At 45.4% G+C, this 20,579-nt stretch overlaps 1 protein-coding gene across 1 annotated transcript in view; it reads left to right on the plus strand.

Annotated features, from left to right (window-relative positions):
• The first annotated feature begins 3,980 nt into the window (after positions 1–3,980).
• The window catches only part of LOC127003810 (homeobox protein SIX3-like), a 75,712-nt gene continuing 59,113 nt past the window's right edge, over positions 3,981–20,579 (plus strand). Inside the window, exon 1 of the mRNA XM_050870860.1 lies at positions 3,981–5,542. Coding sequence (XP_050726817.1) covers positions 4,833–5,542 — 710 coding nt within the window. The 5' untranslated portion in view covers positions 3,981–4,832. The remainder of the gene's footprint in view (positions 5,543–20,579) is intronic.

Raw genomic sequence — 20,579 nt, forward strand, 5'->3', positions numbered from 1 at the left:
TAATGAATTTTTTCAGATACTTGAAGACTTGAATCATATCCCCTTGTAGGCGTCTTTTCTCCATTGTAAAGAGACTGAGTCGCTTGAGTCGTTCCTCGTACAGGTGAATCCTTTCCAGTAAATCAATGTCCTTTCTGTAATTAGGAGACCAGAACTGTACTGCATACTCGAGGTGCGGTCTTACCATGGAATTATACAAGGATAGCATCACGAGGAGGAGGGAGGGGAGAAGGAGGAGGAGGAAGAGGAAGAGGAAGAGGAGGAGGAGGAGGAGGAGGAGGGAGAGAGGGAAGTGTAGGTATATAGCGGTGAAGGAACATGATGAAGGGGAGAGTAGAGAATGAGAATAAGTAGAGCAAATAGGAGAGGGAGAAGGGGATAGGGGAGGGGATGAATAAAAGGGGAAAGGGGAAAGATAAAGGGAAAAGAAAAAAGAAGGAAAGTTGGGAAAAATTAAAGAACGGGAAGGAGAGGAGGAAGAGACTTATCCCACTCCTTTCTTCTCATTTATTGGCCTCATTCCTTTTTTTTTTTTTGGTTATTTTTACTTCACTTTGTATGTTTTTTTTTTTTTTTTGTGGGGGGGCGGACTTGTTTCTCTTATTTTTTCTTTTTTTTTTCTGTTAAAAATTGGCTTCTTTTTTTCCTTTCTATTTTAATCAACTTTACTTCATTCTCTATTTTAGTTTTATTTGTTTTTATTTATTTATTTGTCTTGCTTTTTTGTTGTTGTTCTTTTTTTCCTTTTTTTTTTTTTGTGGTTATTTTGTTCCTCATACTTACTCGTTTTTTGTCTTTTTTTTTTTTTTGTTCTTCGTTTTACTTTCCCTATCGTCGTCCTAATTTGTTGCTCTTAATTTTTCTTTTTTTTTTTTCCTTGCTTTTTTTGTCGTGGTTATTTTCTACTGTTCATTTTTCTCGTTTTCTCTGTCGTTTTTTTTCTTAATTTTATTTTTTCATCGTCGTTCCTTTTTTGTTTCTCTTCATCTTTCTTTTTTTTTTTCTTGGTCGTTGTTTTCTATTCATTTTCTTGCTCTTCTCATTACTTTTCTTCATTTATATTGCATTCTTTTCTTCGCTGTCGCTCTATTTTGTTCTCATTTCTCTTTCTATTTCTCTTCCTTTTTTTCTGTTATACTCTTTTATCTATTTTCCTCGCCATTGTATACCTCAAGAAACCTTCGCTTAACATTCCAGGCAGGGCGAGACGTGAAGAAGAGTGAGTGAGTGAGTGAGTGAGGGAGGGAGGGAGACAGGTGTGGAATGCGTGTGTGGGTCATGAGGTGCAGACAGGTGTGGATCGAAGGTGTGGTGGTTGGGTGGGTGGGTGGGGGGGGGGGGGGCGTGCAGCAACTCCACATGTGTCTTGTAAAAGTGTGGAGTCTGGCGAAGAAAATCCATACACGTCAATGATACCGGCTGAGTAGTAGTAGTAGTAGTAGTAGTAGTAGCAAAGAACTATAATGGAGAGTGAAATGAAGATGAATGAAAAGAAACGTGAATGAAACAAAGTAAACAGAGAGAAAAAAAAAGAGTAGGATCATTTTGTTCTTCCTCCACTTCCATAACCCTTTCTTACTGCTTCCTTCTATTCCCCACTTCCTCTCTACTTCCCCCTCTTTATCCTCTTCATCTCTACCTTTCCCCCTTCCCTACTTTCTCTCTACCTCTCCACTTTCCCCATTTTATACCTTCCCTCATTCTCCTTTTTATCTCCATCTTTCCTCATTCCCCACTTTCCCTCTACTCTCCCCATTCCCCTCTTTATCTCTGCCTTCCCTCATTCCCCTCCTTTCCCTCTAATTCCCCTCTACCTTCCTTCATTCCTCTCTTTAATCTTACCTTTCTCCATTCCCCACTTTACTATATAGAATGAATATCACTTAGAGGGAGAAGCGGAGACGGACTTAATGGCAATAGGAAGTGAAAAAAAATTCGTGTACGAGGAATTGGAATGTATATATATAGGACAAGAAAGGAATGACGACTGAGCGATAGCCTTTGAGTGGAGGAAGTTATCGAAGTGGAATGCATGGTCAGGGGTTCGAGTCCTTTGTAACGTGAAGGCCGCCGCTCCTCGTGTGACCTCGGACCAGTGACGTAAGTGTTGTAGGGCGCCACGTTCAGCGTTAGTGGCGTTGATGTGTTTAGCTATAGCCAGGGTCTGCAAGGCGGCCTCTCAGTGGTGTGTGAAGAGGGAAGAGGGAAGAAAGTTTCGTTTAGTCGGCGCAACATCTGTGGTCATATGCCGGTAGAGGGAAGAGGAAGTGTAAGTCATTCCCTTGGGTGGATATGTTTTCTCGTTCTTTCATATGATCAGTTTTTGGTCATCAATGAACTTATAGTATTTTTTATATATAGGAAAATTGGAGTGTGGGTGGTAGTGATGGTAATTATGATAGTGATGATGAGTGTTAACAATAATGAGTGTAAAAATTGAAAGAGTAAATAATAAGTGTAAAAAGAAATTATGTAAAGAATAATAATGAGTTTAAAATTAATAATGGTGATGATAATTATGATGGTGATGATGATGATATTACACAATGTTCATCAAGCTTTTTATTATTATTTTATTTTTCCTGTCTGTTTGTCTGTCTGTCTTTTTATGTCTTTCTTCTTTTCCCCTTTCTCTATTTCTTTTTCTCTCTCTCAATGAATACAGTATACCAACACCCTCTCTCTCTCTCTCTCTCTCTCTCTCTCTCTCTCTCTCTCTCTCTCTCTCTCTCTCTCTCTCTCTCTCTCTCTCTCTCTTAAATAATACAAAAAAAAAACAAACAAACTCTCTCTCTCTCTCTCTCTCTCTCTCTCTCTCTCTCTCTCTCTCTCTCTCTCTCTCTCTCTCTCTCTCTCTCTCTCTCAATGAATACAGCATAACCTGTCCTCCTCCTTTACCTGTTCAGCTCTTCATCATCACCTCCATGTATAACTCTCCTTGTAACTCTCCCTTCCTTAAATACACACTCCCTCTCTCACCTGTCCTCCCTCCTCCTTTACCTGTTCAGCTCTTCATCATCACCTCCATGTATAACTCTCCTTGTAACTCTCCCTTCCTTACACACACTCACTCTCTCACCTGTCCACCCTCCTCCTTTACCTGTTCAGCCCTTCATCAGCACCTCCATGTATAACTCTCCTTGTAACTCTCCCTTCCTTACACACACTCACTCTCTCACCTGTCCTCCCTCCTCCTTTACCTGTTCAGCTCTTCATCATCACTTCACGTAACTCGCCCCATCAAGACTAACATCCCTCCTCTCCTCTGTCCCTCTCCTGGCATCGTTTTCCCTCCTCTCTTTGCTCTTCCTTTTCCATTCACTCTCCCATCCTCCTCACTTATCATATCGTCCCCTACAACCCTGGTCTCTCCCCCTCCCCTTCCCCCTCGCTCTCCCCTTTCTCCCCCTCACATTACTGCCCAAACACCCACTTCAAGGGACACTCAAGAAGGGGTTGGGTGTCCCCTTGTGTGTGTGTGTGTGTGTGTGTGAGAGAGAGAGAGAGAGAGAGAGAGAGAGAGAGAGAGAGAGAGAGAGAGAGAGAGAGAGAGAGAGAGAGAGAGAAGGAAACCCACGACTTTGCAGAGCAGTAAAGAAAGTTTATAGGCTGTGGGCGAAGGAAGAAAGGAGTCGAGGCAGGGACGAAGGTAGGGAGGAGGAGGAGGAGGATGAGGAGGAGGAAGGAAAGAGGGGACGCATGCAGGAAGGAGAGGAGAGGGAAGGAGGAAGGATGGAGAGAGAGGCAGGAAGATGAAGAAGTGGTTCCCTAATCATGTAATCTCTTCAACATCAGATCAACTTTTTGTTTCCTGTTGCACCGCCGACAAGTAAACTCTTCTTATTTCACACTACTTCCTCTTATCGCACTCTCTCTCTCTCTCTCTCTCTCTCTCTCTCTCTCTCTCTCTCTCTCTCTCTCTCTCTCTCTCTCTCTCTCTCCTGTAATTACCGCCCACAAACACACTCGCCACATAAACACGGCGTAAAACACGTATATGAAAGGTCGAGAATTTTGTGCAGTGACACCTAAATGGGCGAGTGTTGCTAAATTGCTTAATGTAACTCCGTCACGCCTTCCTGTTGTGACCGCGGGAGTGTCTGGTGGTGGTGCGTGCATGTGTGTGTGTGTGTGTGTGTGTAGGGAGGGGGACCGGTGTTGGCCTGGGTGGGTTCTGGCCTGCCTCGGGGGTGCCTGGCCTGGGTGAGGCGTGCCCCGGGTGAGGGTGTGGCGTGGCATGGTGAGGGTGTGGCCTGGCCTGGCAAGGGCCGAGGGTGTGACCAGCGGCGTGTGGTGCCTGGTGAGGCGTGTGTGGAGGTCAGGCGGGGCGGCGACCCGTCTTGCTGAGCTCGGCTGACCCGGCGGGGGTCACATGGGAGGTGTCGGCGTGTCCGGGCCTGTTGGAGGGAGCGCCGCGCCCGGTCGATAGCCACGGCCCCATTATTCCATTAGCGGGACCCGGGCGGCGGCGCTAAGTCGCCTATCAGAGGCCGGGCTCCGTTACCGAATCAACACGGCCGTAACGCGACCCGCCACCGACCACGGCCGCTGCCCGCCACTGATTGGCAGACCGGTCGATGATTGACAGCGTTGTCATGGCGACGGATCACGGCTAACCAATAGGATGACCGCGTCACTCTGTGGGCCTGCCGCTGGGCGTGGCCCTGCACTGAGTGGCGCGGGGGGGAGGTCGGGGGCGGACCGGCTGCACGCCCCGCCCCCCTGCTCGCCAGCGGCACCGTGCGGCCGTCACGCTGGAGTCCTCGCTCGCCGCCTGTCCCGCCAAGCTGGCGTCCTCCGTCGCGGACCTGCTGCGGGCGCTGCAGCCCAACATGGCGCTCATGAGTGGACTTGGTGGCCTTGGATCTTTTGGCTCCTTCGGAGCGTTCTCAGCATTAAACTCCCTGAGTGCTAATGCGGTGGCCTCAGGCGGCCTCGGGGGTTCCGGCAGTCCCGTGGTGCCCACCCCACTGGTGCCGCTGCCCTCCCTCTCCTTCACCGCCACCCAGGTGGCCGCCGTCTGTGAGACTTTGGAGGAGAGCGGAGACATGGAGCGTCTTGGCAGATTCTTGTGGTCGCTGCCCGTGGCTCACCCACACCTGCAGGACCTCAATAAGCACGAGGCTGTCCTCCGAGCGCGTGCTCTCGTCTCCTTCCACCTGGGTAACTTCCGCGAGCTGTACGCAATCCTGGAGTCGCAAAGGTTTTCCAAGCCGTCGCACGCGCGGCTGCAGGCGCTGTGGCTGGAGGCGCACTACCAGGAGGCGGAGCGGCTCCGCGGCCGGCCGCTCGGACCCGTCGACAAGTACAGAGTCCGCAAGAAGTTCCCTTTTCCAAGGACCATCTGGGACGGGGAACAGAAGACCCACTGCTTCAAGGAACGAACCAGGTCGCTGCTACGAGAATCCTACCTGCAGGACCCTTACCCCAACCCCAGCAAGAAGAGGGAGCTGGCCTCGGCCACCGGCCTCACCCCAACACAGGTCGGCAACTGGTTCAAGAACCGTCGGCAGCGTGACAGGGCGGCCGCCGCTAAGAACAGGTAAGCCGCCTCTGGGCACGGGTGGTCTCACAGACTGTCTCAGGGGCTGCCGGGGGATCCTGCCGGCAGCACCTCATAACCTAACTTGCGGTTCACATCCTTTGTACATTCGTTAATGACTAACTCACTGGAGACTCATTGACCCCTAAACACACGGACCAGTTAATTTTATCTTAAAATGTTCCCTGCCACGCAATGCTTGCCCATTCATTAGTTTAGTCATGTGTAGGTCCGACAGGTAGGACCCTGCTGCCCCCACGCTGCTGTGGCGTGCTAACCACCACATGCAGCCCGGCAGCCAGAGGGGGCAGGGCCATCTGCGCACCCTCCTTATCTTTCACCCTCCAGGCGGGGGATCAATAAACTTGTTACTGTTGGCATACATCCCCAGCTCACCGCGACAGCCGCGCTCTGCTCTCTATAAACTAAATCAGGCACCGTCCGTCATTTAATGACTACATTCTAAAGCCCTGCACGAACTCAATTTAATGATTTCCATTTTCCATGTAACCTGACACCTTTATGGCTGTAGAGGAACCTTCCATTATATGTGACAGAGCCATTAGTGGGGCGGTCCTGCCTCTCCCCCGTAACGTGGGCCGGGATGTGGTCACGCAGCCACTCACAGGACCTGCGACTGGCGTTCCCCGCCGGTCAGCCGCACAGGCTGGCGCGACAGCCCAGCCTGACGAGCGGCGAGGGTCGTGCCGACGGCGTGCCAGTCAGACTCCCTCGCCGCGGGGCTCGAAGTGGGGGAGGGTTCGTGCGAGAGGCTCGCTTTGGCCTCGGACTTTGGGGTTCAGGTCAATTTAAGTTCTGTGAGCCTGGAGAGGATTTGAAAAAGGACAATTCACTGGTGTAATGGGGCGGCCATCCGTCTGTCCTGCTGCGGGGCTCGGGGGCCGCGGGTTGATGACTAGCGAGGCGTTACACGGCTGGGCGGCACACGGCCCGGCACGGACAGACCAACGCGACAACAGTAGAGACTCGCTGGGGCTTAGTTGCGGCCAGATGTACTACGTTAACCGCTAGCACTTTATTATTTCTTATTGGCTTTCCGATCCAAAACACTCATCTATTTCGGTCCATGGCCATCTAATTGAATAAGTTAGTGAACAAGTCTGATTAGCAATAAAATCAGCTTTCTTTTACCTTCATTTGTCTAGTCAATCATAATAAATGTATTGCTTTCCAGAACAGCAGAACAGTCAATACAAATATCCGGTGTTAAGACAATATGTAATCTTTGGGTGGAATTTATTTTATATTTATACTCGATAATATTTTTACTTCAAGTTCAGGGCAATAAATGTACTTGAACCTTTAATATTTACATTACATAAATCAGTTTTAAGAGCAGGGTTGTCTGAGAATACAACGTTAAATTTAAGTTTATATATATTTTTTCATAAAGTTCGAAAAATAGAAAGTACTTTTATATTCGATGATCTTTGTGAGTTGTGGCAAAGACGAGGATGAAGTGAGGCGAAGACCTAAAAGTAAACTGAAGTAATTACAGGTCATTACCAACACTTCAACCACACTCGAGTCCCTTCACCTCCTTCACACACACACACACACACACACACACACACACACACACACACAACCCCCAAACATAAGATAAGAGGAAAAAAGACACAGACACTTAAAAACAACTCTAATAACCATTCTGTCCATCCTCATCTGCGGTCGCATCTCCTTTGTATCACTTAACAGGCAGAGATGGAATTCGGTATTTTCAGACGCTTTCAACTCTCACATCAACCATTTCCAAGGGCCAAACAAGGGATCAGTCGGGTTCTAATGAGTGGTATTTTAGGTTCATGGTACAGAAGAAGGGTTAAACTACCACCAGGGTCATAAAACTACCCCTGGAAATGCTTCAGACTCCCACGAAAGCCCTGTCAAATATGTGCTTGGGTGGGGGTGTTTCAGAATTCGACCCAAAACGCTGCGGGCCGGGTTCTTGAGTTCAATGTTTATCTTGTATGCTCTCTTATCTCCCACCTGGCCACGTTATCAGTGCTGTCAGTGGCCCCGCGTTCTCTCTTGATCTGTGTTCCTTCTCCCTTTTATTCCTCCTCCGGTTTTTCTCTCCTCTTTTTTTTTCTTTCCCTCCGCGCCGCCTCGATATCTCCTGCTTGTATCTGGCTTCATTATATTTTGCTTCTCTTTATCTGATGGGACTTCTCCTTCCACACAGTTGTATTTTTTTTTAAGTGTGACCGTTTTATTAGATTCGTTTTATTTGTTCTTATATTTTTTTTTGTCTTGTTCACCTTCTGTTTTTTTTTTATTTATTTATTTCTTTTCTCATCCTCCTTTACTTTAATTACACATTCAGTTTTGCTCTTCTTGCGATCTCGATTTTTCTTTCATTTTTGTTTCTTATTTTTCTTTTTTTATTTCATTATGTTTTATTTTTCTACGACATCAAATAATTTTCCTTTTAAATAATGTAGGGTTTTCATTACTCTCTCTCTCTCTCTCTCTCTCTCTCTCTCTCTCTCTCTTCAGGGTCATACTATTCTTAATTTGTATATATCTTTTTATCTCTTTTCTCTCTCTCTCTCTCTCTCTCTCTCTCTCTCTCTCTCTCTCTCTCTCTCTCTCTCTCTCTCTCTCTCTCTCTCTCTCTCTCTCTCTCTCTCTCTCTCTCTCTCTCTCTCTTCAGGGTCATACTATTCTTAATTTGTATATATCTTTTTATCTCTTTTTCTTCCTCTTTAGCAACCTTCCCACGGCAGTCTTTCCTTCACGGTCAGATTTTTCCTTCCTTTGTTCCTCAGCTTCATCATCTCCACGAGGCCTAATTATCTATTTATATCTATTTTTTAATTCGCTGTTAATGCACGGATTTTGTGTTTCGTAATTATCAAGGGGCTGCTTATGTACTTGTTGTTCCTCCTTCTCTTCTTTTTGTAATTGTTTTTTTTTAGTATATTTTATCAGTATTTATTATTATTATTATTATTATTATTATTATTATTATTTCTACTACTACTACTACTACTACTACTACTACTACTACTACTACTACTACAATTACTACTACTACAACCACTACTACTACTGCTACATAACTTCACCCTGAGTCAATCAAAAGTTCTCGCAATCTGTAGTTTTTACTCGCCCAAAAAATATCATTTCGCCGCAAAAAAAGAATAATGCGCTTTCTGTGAGGAACATTTTTACACAATGAATAATTAATGCTGCGTTTTGCTTGATATATTAAGTAGAAGCTTTTTATACTGTTTGTTTTGCAATTACCTCGAGCGAATACTTTGTGCGGGGAAGCGGGCTGCGACTCGTGTGTGTGTGTGTGTGTGTGTGTGTGTGTGTGTGGGTGTGTGTGTGTGTGTGTGTGTGTGTCTGTTTGTTTGTCTGTCTCTTTCCGTCTCTCCTTTTAAATGTCTTTCTGTATCTGTTATTTTATTTCCTCCTATCTCTCTCTCTCTCTCTCTCTCTCTCTCTCTCTCTCTCTCTCTCTCTCTCTCTCTCTCTCTCTCTCTCTCTCTCTCTCTCTCTCTCTCTCTCTCTCTTATGCTACATTTCCCTTTTTCTCATACAAATCCTCTTCATTACATCCTTTCCGCCTTGTCTCCCACTCGGAAAACTCCCTCCTCGTGTTCCTCCCTCAATTTCTCCTCTCCAAGCCAATTTCTCCCTTTTACCTCCCTCCCTCTTGTCTCTCCCTCTCTCTCCTCTACACTCTTTCACCCCCCTCACTCCCACCTACCCACCTAACTTCCCTCCACACCTCCTTTTCCCTCTTCCTCTTCCTCCTCTTCCCTCCAACCAAATCCTCTCTCTCTCTCCCTCTCTCTCTCCCTCCCTCCCCCCTCACTCAGTAATCCGCCAGTGTTGTCATAGTCCCCTAATCCTTCCAAGTGACAATAGGTTTCTCAGGATTTCCGCAGCCCTCCAGCCTTTGCTTCGACAGTGTTACCAACGCAGCCACAACCATTACTGCCACTACCTCTACCTCTGCAGCAATGGTAGTGGTAGCGAAAGTAGTGGTAGTAGTGGTAGTAGTGGTTATCTTCGCCATCATTACTACAATATTATTCTCTATTCTTCTCTATTTTAACTCTATTCTACTACTGTTGTTATACTACCATTATACCTCTCCTACCACTCTCTCTGCAGCAATAGTAGTAGTAGTAGTAGTAGTAGTGGTAGTGGAAATAGTAGTAGTAATAGTAGTAGCAGTCATTACTACAACTACTGACTGCTTTTGATGTGTCTACTATCGCTACTACTACGTCAACTACCACTATCCCCTCTGCAACAATAGTAATAGTAGTAGTAGTAGTAGTAGTAGTAGTAGTAGTAGTAGCAGTAGTAATAGTAGTAGTAGTAGTAATATTATTATTATTATTAGTAGTAGTAGTAGCAGTAGTAATAGTAGTAGTAGTAGTAATATTAGTAGTAGTAGTAGTAGTAGTAGTAGTAGTAATAGTAGTAGTAGTAGTAGTAGTAGTAGTAGTAGTAGTAGTCCTCACCTTCACCGGTCACACTCCCGTTGTAGCCCGCTATCAATATTGTCACTCCCATACACACAGTCATTCCACTCGGCGGTAATTTGTCTTGCAGCGCCACGATTCGTCACTCCTGCCGTTTTTGGTCTTTGTATTTCCGTCGCCGCAACCATTAGTGTTATTAAGTACCTCCCTTTTCTTTCTTTTTTCTCTCTCTCTCTCTCCATAGCATTCGTTCACGCGTGTTACACTGTCTGTCATCCTCGCCTGGTGAAGCATCGCGGTGTTCTGTCTTAATAAGTATCTCCCTTTTCTTTTATTTCTCTCTCTCTCTCTCTCTCTCTCTCTCTCTCTCTCTCTCTCTCTCTCTCTCTCTCTCTCTCTCCATAGCATTCGTTCACGCGTCTACAATACTTTCTCTAAAATTGCTAATCATGCTAAAGGTAATCACGAGTACTTTCAATTACCACAGCCTTTGATTTTTATATGGTAACACTGAGTCATATGGTCTGTACTAAGGTGTCTATGAATATTAACTTTTCTTTTTACTTTCTCGGTCCAGGGTAGTCAAGGGTATTTGTAAGCTTAACATCACGCCTCTATCTGTGTGTGTTCGTATATGTGTCACTACCCTGATCCTCTAACACTACCGCACACGTCAAATAGGCCTATACAGTTCCTCGCAAATACGTAAAAATACAATTAAAATTTCCACGTTACATACAATTTTTACCTCAATTTCTTTTTCCTTGCTACACGTACTACCATTTACTTTCTCTTTCACTCATTCATTCACGCAGATACACATACACCAAAAAAGTATCCATCAAATAAATCAAACAATCGTTCAATCAACAAATAATCGTTCAATAAACAAATAGGAGAATGATTTATAAAGTACTACACTAACACACAATTCTCTATACCTCCACTCCTCTCTGCTGTCTCAATCCTCTCAGTTATACCATTTCGTTACGACTCCGCTCACAATTGATATCAGTGTGTGTGTGTGTGTGTGTGTGTGTGTGTGTGTGTGTGTGTGTGTGTGTGTGTGTGTGTGTGTGTGTGTGTGTGTAAAATCTAATTATAACAAATATGAAGCCCTAACGAGACGTATACGTTTAAAATTCTCCCCAAAAATTAAAAGAAAACGCAAATGGGAGATAAAATAATCAAATTTCATAAGCAGTCAGGACGGAACAGAGGACTCGTAGCAGAAGGGAGGGAGGGAGAGAGGGAGACAGAGGGAAGGAGGGAGAGAGCGAGGGAGGGAGGGAGGACGGAAGGGAAGGAAAGAGGTATTGGGAATAACAATATTTTGTCAGGCTGGAGAAGGGGAGAAAAAGAGGGATTGGCAACGCTGCGACAGACTGAGTGAATGAATTAAGAATGGCGGGAGAGAGAGAGGAAGGGAGGAAGGAAGGGAGGGAGACAGGAGAGAAGGGAGACAGGGGAAACAATCATGTTCATCAGGCGGGGTAAGGCCGGAAGGAAGGACAAGTACTGCATCAGGCTGAGGGAGAGAGAGACAGTAGTGCGTCAGGCTGGGAAAAGGAGAAGAAGAAGAAATAGAGAATGAGAGAGAAAGACAACATTGCATCAGGTGGTAAAAGGAAGAAAAGTATATGATAGAAAGGAAGAGAATAAAACAACACTGCGTCAGGCTGAGAAAAAGGAGAAAAAGAAGCAATGGATAGATAATTAGAGAGAAAGACAACATTGGGTCAGGTGGTAAAAGGAAGAAAAGGATATGATAGAAAGAAAAGCGTCAGTCTGGGGAATGGAGAAAGGAAGGGACAAGAAATATCGCATAGGACTGAAGGAAAGATATTGTGTTGGCCAGGGAGAGGAAGAATGATGAGACTGAATCTTCTATACGTCAGGCTAAAGAAAAGAGGAACAACAATATCAGACTGAGGAAAAACAAGTCAGGCTGAAAGATAATAGAAAACCTGCATCACAACATCAGACTGAGAGAGAAAGCAAGATGGTACAGACTGGCAACACTGACAGTCTATTAAGGAAGAAAAAGGCGGAGGGATGAGAGAAGTCTGGCACCACTGTTTCAGGCTGAGAGAGGAGAGAAGAGACTGGCAACACTGACAGTCTATTAAGAAAGGAAAAGAAGGAGGAGGGAAAGGAAGTCTGGCACCAATGTTTCAGGCTGAGGGAACGAGGAGGGAAGGAGGGAGGGAGGAAGGGAGGGATAGCGCCAAGGACTGACAGGTAACTCGTAATTGATTTACCTACGACTTGCGGTGGTGGTTGGTCACTTTTTTGTGGCGAAGGAGTGCCCGGGGGGATGGTTTGCCGGAGGAGGAGGAGGAGGAGGAGGAGAGAAGGGAAGAGGAGGAAGAGGAGGATGGTGGGATGGACTGATCGAAAGGGGGGAGGGGAGGCAGAAGAGATGGGTTTGGAGGAAGATGGGAGAGGAGGAGGACTGAGGGGGGTTAGGAAGGGGTAGAGGCTGCCGGGGAGAGAGGGAGGGAGAGGGCGAGGAGGAGGGAAAGAAGCCGGAGGGAAGGAGGAGGAGGAGGAGGAGGAGGGATGGAGTCTCGAGGAAGAGAGAAAAGTGTTTTGTTTCTGGGCAGAAATTGGTTCTCTGTGGAGTTGATTTTTTTCCCCTAGAAACAGGAGGAGGAGGAGAAGGGAGCAAAAAGGAGGAGGAAGAGGAGGAGGAGGAAGGAAAGAGAGAAGATGGAGGAGGAGGAGAGGCAGCAAAAAGGAGGAGAAGGAGGAGGAGGAAGGAATGAGATAAGATGAAGGAGGAGGAGAGGCAGCAAAAAGGAGGAGGAAGAGGAGGAGGAGAAGGAACGAAAGAGAGAAGATGGAGGAGGAGGAGAGGCAGCAAAAAGGAGAAGGAGGAAAGATGGAAGGGAGGAAGGATAAAAGAGGAGGAGGAGGAGGAGGAGGAGAAAGACGAGTGAAGTTTACCAGGATGATCTTTCTTGTGGAAGGAAAATTATTGGTTTCTCAAGAGTGCGTTTCATCTTCTGGCGGGGAATAAACAAATGAGCGAGACGGAGCGTTCCCGGCCAGGCTTTCTTCCCTCCCTTCCATTTTTTTCCCGAGAAGAGAACGAGATTTTTGTTATCATCATTATTTCGGTGATGCTGGTCCTGGGCTTCACTGTAAGGCATTCCGTCACTCTGAATTGGTGGTTTGTTTTCTTATTCACTAAAATGTTTTCCCCTTCAGTGACAAACCTGGTAACTATGGCGTCTACTTATGTTATGTGGTGTGATAGCTTTCTGGTTTTCAAGGTATCACACACACACACACACACACACACACACACACACACACACACACACACTAATAATGAAAAAAAAAAAAAAAAAACTTAGATATACTTTAGATCAGAGTTCCTTTTATATATAGGTATTTGAATGTGAGACGCAAAAAGCCAATATTTGCAAAGATTTCGTGGCTCACACACTCACATTTTTATCAGTGTTTTGTTCCTAATGATCGTTTGACAAAGGTTCTGCTCCATGAACGTGAAAAACACACTCCTACCAACCTTCTTTATATCCTTCGTGTAAATAGACGTTGTGAGAACCAAATGCGTCTGAGTATAGGAGCCTTAAAACCACGACAGTTCGATCCCCCGACCCAGTATATCCCGCCATCTAACCAGCCCGCCGCACGCCCTCCCAAGCACCGCTGCCAGATTGTCGTACTCAGAGCATAGTATTTACCGGTTTCTGACGCCTAACTATTGCCAAGAAACATCAGGATCTAACTCTTTTAACGATAACTATAAATGCGTTTCGTTATTGGAGCCCAGAAGACAGTTTTGGGGTAGGAAGTCGGGAAGTATAAGCGGCTGAGTACGATAATCTGGCAACGCTGCTCCCGAGAGATGACAGCCATTTAGCGGGCGATGACAGTTATTGTCTCCGCGGCCACCGAGAGACAGACAGCTCGCCAGACAGCTCGACTCCCTAGGGAACTCCACCGTCAACTTTCCTCTCCCCTATGGTTTACTTTCTATTACGTGATGTCTCGTGCGGGTGAATGCTACGGATGAGACGTGTATTGTTATCGCCGCTGTGTCTAGTGAGCCTCGTAGAGCAAGTATACCGTGATTGCTGGTCTTGTTTTTCCTGGATTTCATGAACGAGACTCCTCTTCCACATTCTTCTACGTACAGTTACATTCTCTACCTCAATTCTTTTTTTTTCCTAGCCGTACACTTCCTTACTCCCTCCCTTCTTACCGATAAAAATTCTTCCTTTTATATTCTTACATTCTTTACCTCAATTTTTATTTTTTTTAATTTTCTAGCCGTACACTTTCTTCCTTCCTTCCTTCATTCTTACCAATACAATGATTCTTCCCTCCATATTCCTACATTCTTCACCTCAATTCTCTCTTTTTCTGGTCATACACTCCCTTCCTTCCCCCATGCCGACCTTTCTTCCCTTCCTACCTACGAAGTCTTTCACATGTTCCCTTGTTCGCGGAGGAGAGAGAGAGAGAGCCCGAGGGAGGAGAGGCGGGCGGGAGAGTGGGGCGAAGAGGGAAGGAGGTGAAGGCTGGGCGAGGGAGAAGGGGAGGAATATGGCCATTGTGTGACGCGGGGTGACAACTTATTACTTGAACTCTTTTCTTGGAGAGGGACGGCCGGGGAGTGGCGAGGGAGAAGTAGGAAGATAAGGAGCAGGAGAAGGAGACAGAAGAGGAGGAGAAAGAGGAAGAGGAGGAGAAAGGTTTGTGCGGGAAAGCGTAACATATGAATAAGCAAGAGAGAGAGAGAGAAAAAAGAAGTTCAGTTTGCTATCACAGAATGGAATAATTAGAAGTTTGAGAGCAGAGAAAATGGAATGCTGATAGGAAGTTTGAGAGCAGAGAAAATGGAATGCTGATAGGAAGTTTGAGAGCAGAGAAAATGGAATGCTGATAGGAAGTTTGAGAGCAGAGAAAATGGAATGCTGATAGGAAGTTTGAAAGCAGAGAAAATGGAATGATGATAGGAAGTTTGAGAGCAGAGAAAATGGAATGCTGATAGGAAGTTTGAGAGCAGAGAAAATGGAATGATGATAGGAAGTTTGAGAGCAGAGAAAATGGAATGCTGATAGGAAGTTTGAAAGCAGAGAAAATGGAATGATGATAGGAAGTTTGAGAGCAGAGAAAATGGAATGCTGATAGGAAGTTTGAGAGCAGAGAAAATGGAATGCTGATAGGAAGTTTGAGAGCAGAGAAAATGGAATGATGATAGGAAGTTTGAGAGCAGAGAAAATGGAATGCTGATAGGAAGTTTGAGAGCAGAGAAAATGGAATGATTATAGAAAGTTTAATATCACAGAATTGAATGAATGATAGGAACGCTAAAAAAAAAGGATTAGCAGAACATTTACGCAAAAATAAACAAATGCATAATGTGTTTTTTAAGAATATACAGACAAATAATAAATAAAAATGTCCAGGAAGCGAATGCATAGAAAGAACCAATTACCACTATCTAAAAGCAAGCCAAACTGAACCCCAACAAAAAATATACACAAAAAAAAAATAATGAAGTGTAACCCAAACTAACCAACATGCACAGTAAATATATGACCACACATCACGAGTACGCCAATATATCTATGCGAACCCAAACACACCCGCCCCCCACCGCCGAGCCGCAGTACTAACAAAGCAGCGGCAGCAGGGGTGGGGGTGAGGGGTGGTGGGGGGGGGGGGACGCGGCAGCATTTTTTATTCAAACATAAGCCACGGAAATGGGAGTTCCACGCACACGTAGTAATCGCGCGTGTCTGTCAGTCCATAAAATTGCACCGACAACAGCAGCGGCGGCGGCGCGGGCCCAAAACTACTCGGGTAAAGTGAAGAATTAGCCAAATCCTTAAAAAAAAACCCACACACGCAAAATATATATTAAAAAAAAACGCAATAAAAATAACTCGTTTCCACGTTAAGTATATATTATAGTCTACCCGGTCATGTAACTTCACCTGAGCTGTCTTTTGATTTACGTGCGTTTTTTGTTTGTTTTATGAGTGGTGTGTGTGTGTGTGTGGGGGGGGGGGGGGGGAAGGGATGCACCTGTTTAAAATAGGAATAAAAAAAAAAGTTTGTGTGTGTGTATTTGTGTTTTTTTTTATTGTGAATGCATTGAATAATAATAATAATAATAATAATAATAATGATTGCGAAGGGTACAGTGTGTGTGTGTGTGTGTGTGTGTGTGTGTGTGTGTGTGTGTGTGTGTGTGTGTGTGTAGAGTGGAGTGTGTGAGTAGGTGGGTGGATGCGGGTGAGGGAGGGAGTGGATGTGAATAGGAGGATAAGGAAGTGAGTTGAATGGAAGTGGGTGAGTGTGCGTGGATGAGAGAGCGGAGTGAATGTGCGTGGGTGAAAGACTATGGGTGCTAGAATGGATGATGGAGTAAGTGGATACGTGTCGGTGAGTCTGCGTGGGTGTATGGATGAATGAGTGAGGATGTGAATGAATATGAGTGGATGAGAAAGAGAGAGTGAGTGAGGACGAAAGAGAGAGAGAGAGAATGAGAGTGAGAGTGAAGCTATGCGAGCGGTGATGTGGTTTGTCTGGCTAAATCAGTTTGCGTTTACTGTGATCTGACGTGAAAATTAATACGGTGTGACGGGGACAGTGAGCATACCCTGACCCTGGTATTGTGCGGCGCTCTGCTGGTGTGTGGCTTGCGGTGGTGATGAGTGTGTGGAGGGGCTTCATGTGGAGTGTATGTTCTGAAGGTACGGTGAGGAGAGTACACTGAAACAATATGGGCCAGTTTCACAGTTCCCCATGACGGGTTAGTAAGCTCCCAAACCAATACCAGAGCCTTCGAAATTTCCTTGTATAGTGTCTGGTGTTTATACTTAAGTTCACAAATTTGATGAAGCTATACAGGAAAAGTCTTGTGTATTTAGTGAGGCATCGAAGACCTCATCGTTTTGGATTGTATGGGATTCTGTGGTTTGGTTCGGGCTGTTACGAAGACACTGTGTTGGACCGTGAAATCGGCTCGAGGACTCTGGTATAGTATTGTGAGGTGATGTATAGTGGTGTGTTTAGATTTATATTGCTAGTGGACTAAGAGAGTTCGGTTTATAATTACAGGTTATTCGTCCATTGAGATTCGTTCGTTGTGGTATTTTTTTTCAGTCAAAGAAAGTAAATTCCACCACATAACATGAATCAATATGGAAAAAGAATTGATACATGCTCTCTCTCTCTCTCTCTCTCTCTCTCTCTCTCTCTCTCTCTCTCTCTCTCTCTCTCTCTCTCTCTCTCTCTCTCTCTCTCTCTCTCTCTCTCTCTCTCTCTCTCTCTCTCTCTCTCTCTCTCTCTCTCTCTCTCTCTCTCTCTCTCTCTCTCTCTCTCTCTCTCACCACAGCCTCAGTTTCTGCATGGCAATCCGATGCTGGCTGGCTTTTTAACCGCTGGGCCGCGACACGAATCGAACTGGATCCCACAATTCACTATTTTAACAATGGCTTAGTGTTCGTTCTCTTGGCCTTCCTAGCTCTTAAGTCTCCGTTCTTTTGGTCTAACTAACTCTTAGTCTTCGTTCATTTTTCTATGCAATCGTTCTTGAAGTGGCCGATAGTACTGGTGGGTGGGGAAGCAGCTGTACGCACGCTTAAACCACAGGGAAGGGAATCCGATCTCATATTATAATTGACCTCGTGAAGCTTCCGACCCGCGGCTGATAGACAAGGGAAGAGCTGGCTTGGTTCGCTGGCTGGCTGGGGGTCCTATTTTGTATCGATTTGGGAACAGTTCAGGTCACTCCCCCCTCTCGCTTCCTTCCTTCCTTCCTTCCTTTCGCCCTTTTTTCCATCCTTCCTTTCTCTTCTCTTCTTGTCTTTTCCGTAGTGGGCTTTATTCTTATTCCCTGATTTCGTGGGTTTTCTTTATCTTTCTCTTTCTTTCATTTCTCTCTTTCCTTCAGTTCTTCTTTTCTGCTCAAGTCCTTACTCCAATATCGTGACATGATGGGGGTACTCTCTCTCTCTCTCTCTCTCTCTCTCTCTCTCTCTCTCTCTCTCTCTCTCTCTCTCTCTCTCTCTCTCTCTCTCTCTCTCTCTCTCTCTCTCTCTCTCTCTCTCTCTCTCTCTCTCTCTCTCTCTCTCTCTCTCTCTCTCTCTCTCTCTCTCATCACTACACAGCCTCCGTTCCTAGCAATCCGATGTTGACTGACTTTTCAACCACTGGGCCGCGACTCAAACCGAACTGGATCCCACAATCACTCTCCGGGAGGCAAGACACATAATTATACATACAGCTGATTAAGGCACACACACACACACACACACACACACACACACACACACACACACACACACACACACATTTGTTTATTTGTTCGTTCGTTACCTCTCTAGCGCAAGACACATTTCTTTATCAAACAGTTACCACGCCGACACGAGGATACAACATTCTTGATTTAGTCTTTACGACCGACAGTTGCCTCATTAATGCCTGTGAGGGCAGCGAGCCATTTGGAAACAGCGACCACAACATTATCACATGTGTCTTTAATATTGAAACAGAAGCAAGAGAAAACTCATTTTTAATACCTAACTATAGTAAAGCGAATTTTATGGACCTAAGAAAGGAATTAGCATCAGTAAATTGGAATCATTTGGTCAATAACGTCAGCGTTCAAGAAATGTATGACCGTTTCACTGCACAAATCTCAGCGAGCGTAAATAAATTCATCCCACTTAAGCCACCAAGGGCAGAGAAGCACAACCCGTTATGGATGACTAATTCCCTACAGAAAATCATCGTCGAAAAAAGAAAATTGTATAAGAAATATAAACTGTCACACACTTCACAGGATTATACTAATCATATCAACATCAAGAGAGTGCGAAAAGAAAATCAGAAAACAGAACCGCGAGTATGAGATGAAAATATCACTTGAGGGTAAGAAGAATCCCAGATTATTTTTCAGTTACATAAGAAAGAAAAAAAATATTAAAAATAACATCGGCCCACTATTAGAAAATGGCGACACAGTTAGCGATGATAAAGGCATGGCGTCGGTCCTCAACTCAACTCTCAGCAGCGTATTCACAGAAGAGAACATGACATCGATCCCCGCCCCGAGGAATATTTTCCAAGGCCCCGAAGAGCATAAGCCTACGTTGACCGAAATTGATATCAGTGAAGTGCGTCAAAGATCAAATTTTGCTAGAAAAGATATAGAGACGAGCAACCAAAAAAATTCCAGCGTTCCGTAACTTGCCGTATGGCGAGCGTTTAAAGCGTTTAGATACGTTTTCCTTAAAAAAGCGAAGGGTAAGGGGGGACTTAATCGAAGTGTTCAAAAGCCTTAATAGATTCGAAAACATTAACCCAGAAAGTCTATTTCAGAGGGACCCCAACACAATAACACGCAGCAACGGTATAAAGTTAAAGGGAACCAGATGTAACACATTGGCGCACTGAAGTTATTTCAGTAATAGAGTCGTCGATCACTGGAATAGACTCCCACCGTCAGTAATTAGCGCACAGAGTATCAATAGCTTCAAGTCTTCATTGGATAAGTATTTCAGGGATATAAGATTTTACTGACCCTTTTCGTATGTTTCAGGCACACTGCAGCACGACGCCAACCTGACGACTTAATAATTTCCCCTACAGCTTATGTCACCAGTAGCGTAAGTTAAGGATAGTAATTTCCTCTTATTTCTCTCTTTACTGTAAAATTTCCATGTCCTTTCCTTCCTTAAAGGTACATGGTGTTCTCTTCTAACTATTTGCTGCCGGCTCGTTGCCGGGGGGAGAGGTGGGTGGGGAGGAGCCTTCATCTATTCTGTCCTGTCCTACCACACGTAGATTACTAGTAGTAGCGGTAGTAAACAGACACCCTCGCCATAGACCGATAGGTCTTCTGGTATCTGTTCTTTTTCCTTGTTATGGGTGGAGGGGGGTAGGGGGGTGGGGGTAGGAGGAGGGGGAGGAGGGAAGGGGTAGGGGAGCGGGGTGTAGATGGTCTCGTTTATATATTGTACTTAACGAGGGGAGAGATTCGACAATTAATATAAGTGGACCATTACCTGTTAGGCGGCGCGCACGAGATACAGCCATCAACAATTAGTATATGGCAGCACACACACACACACACACACACACACACACACACACTAACCTTCCCTAGCTCTCCATCACCTTCGTTAACCAGACAAACCGCATTACCCAATTATTAGCCACACACACACACACACACACACACACACACACACACACACACGCCTCTAATCGCTCCCGACTAAACCGCACATTAACCGCTGGCACAAACACACGCACACACAAACACACACCACCCTACCCCCTCTCTCCACCCTCACGCCCCCCCTACTTAGAGACCCACAAACCCTCACAAAATTCTATCCACATGTCAAGGACTCTGAGGCTCCCGTTCAAGATGAAGAGCTTATCCCCTCCCCGCGAATACCAATGTGCTAAGTCCGCCGCGCACGCCGCCGCCAAAACAGACCTTCCGCCCCGAGTCCTACAGCCCCGATTCGCGCCCTGGAACACCCCGGGAAAGGACTTGTTATTACCAC

This window comes from Eriocheir sinensis, chromosome 26, assembly GCF_024679095.1.
Source record: "Eriocheir sinensis breed Jianghai 21 chromosome 26, ASM2467909v1, whole genome shotgun sequence".
Lineage (NCBI taxonomy): Eukaryota > Metazoa > Arthropoda > Malacostraca > Decapoda > Varunidae > Eriocheir > Eriocheir sinensis.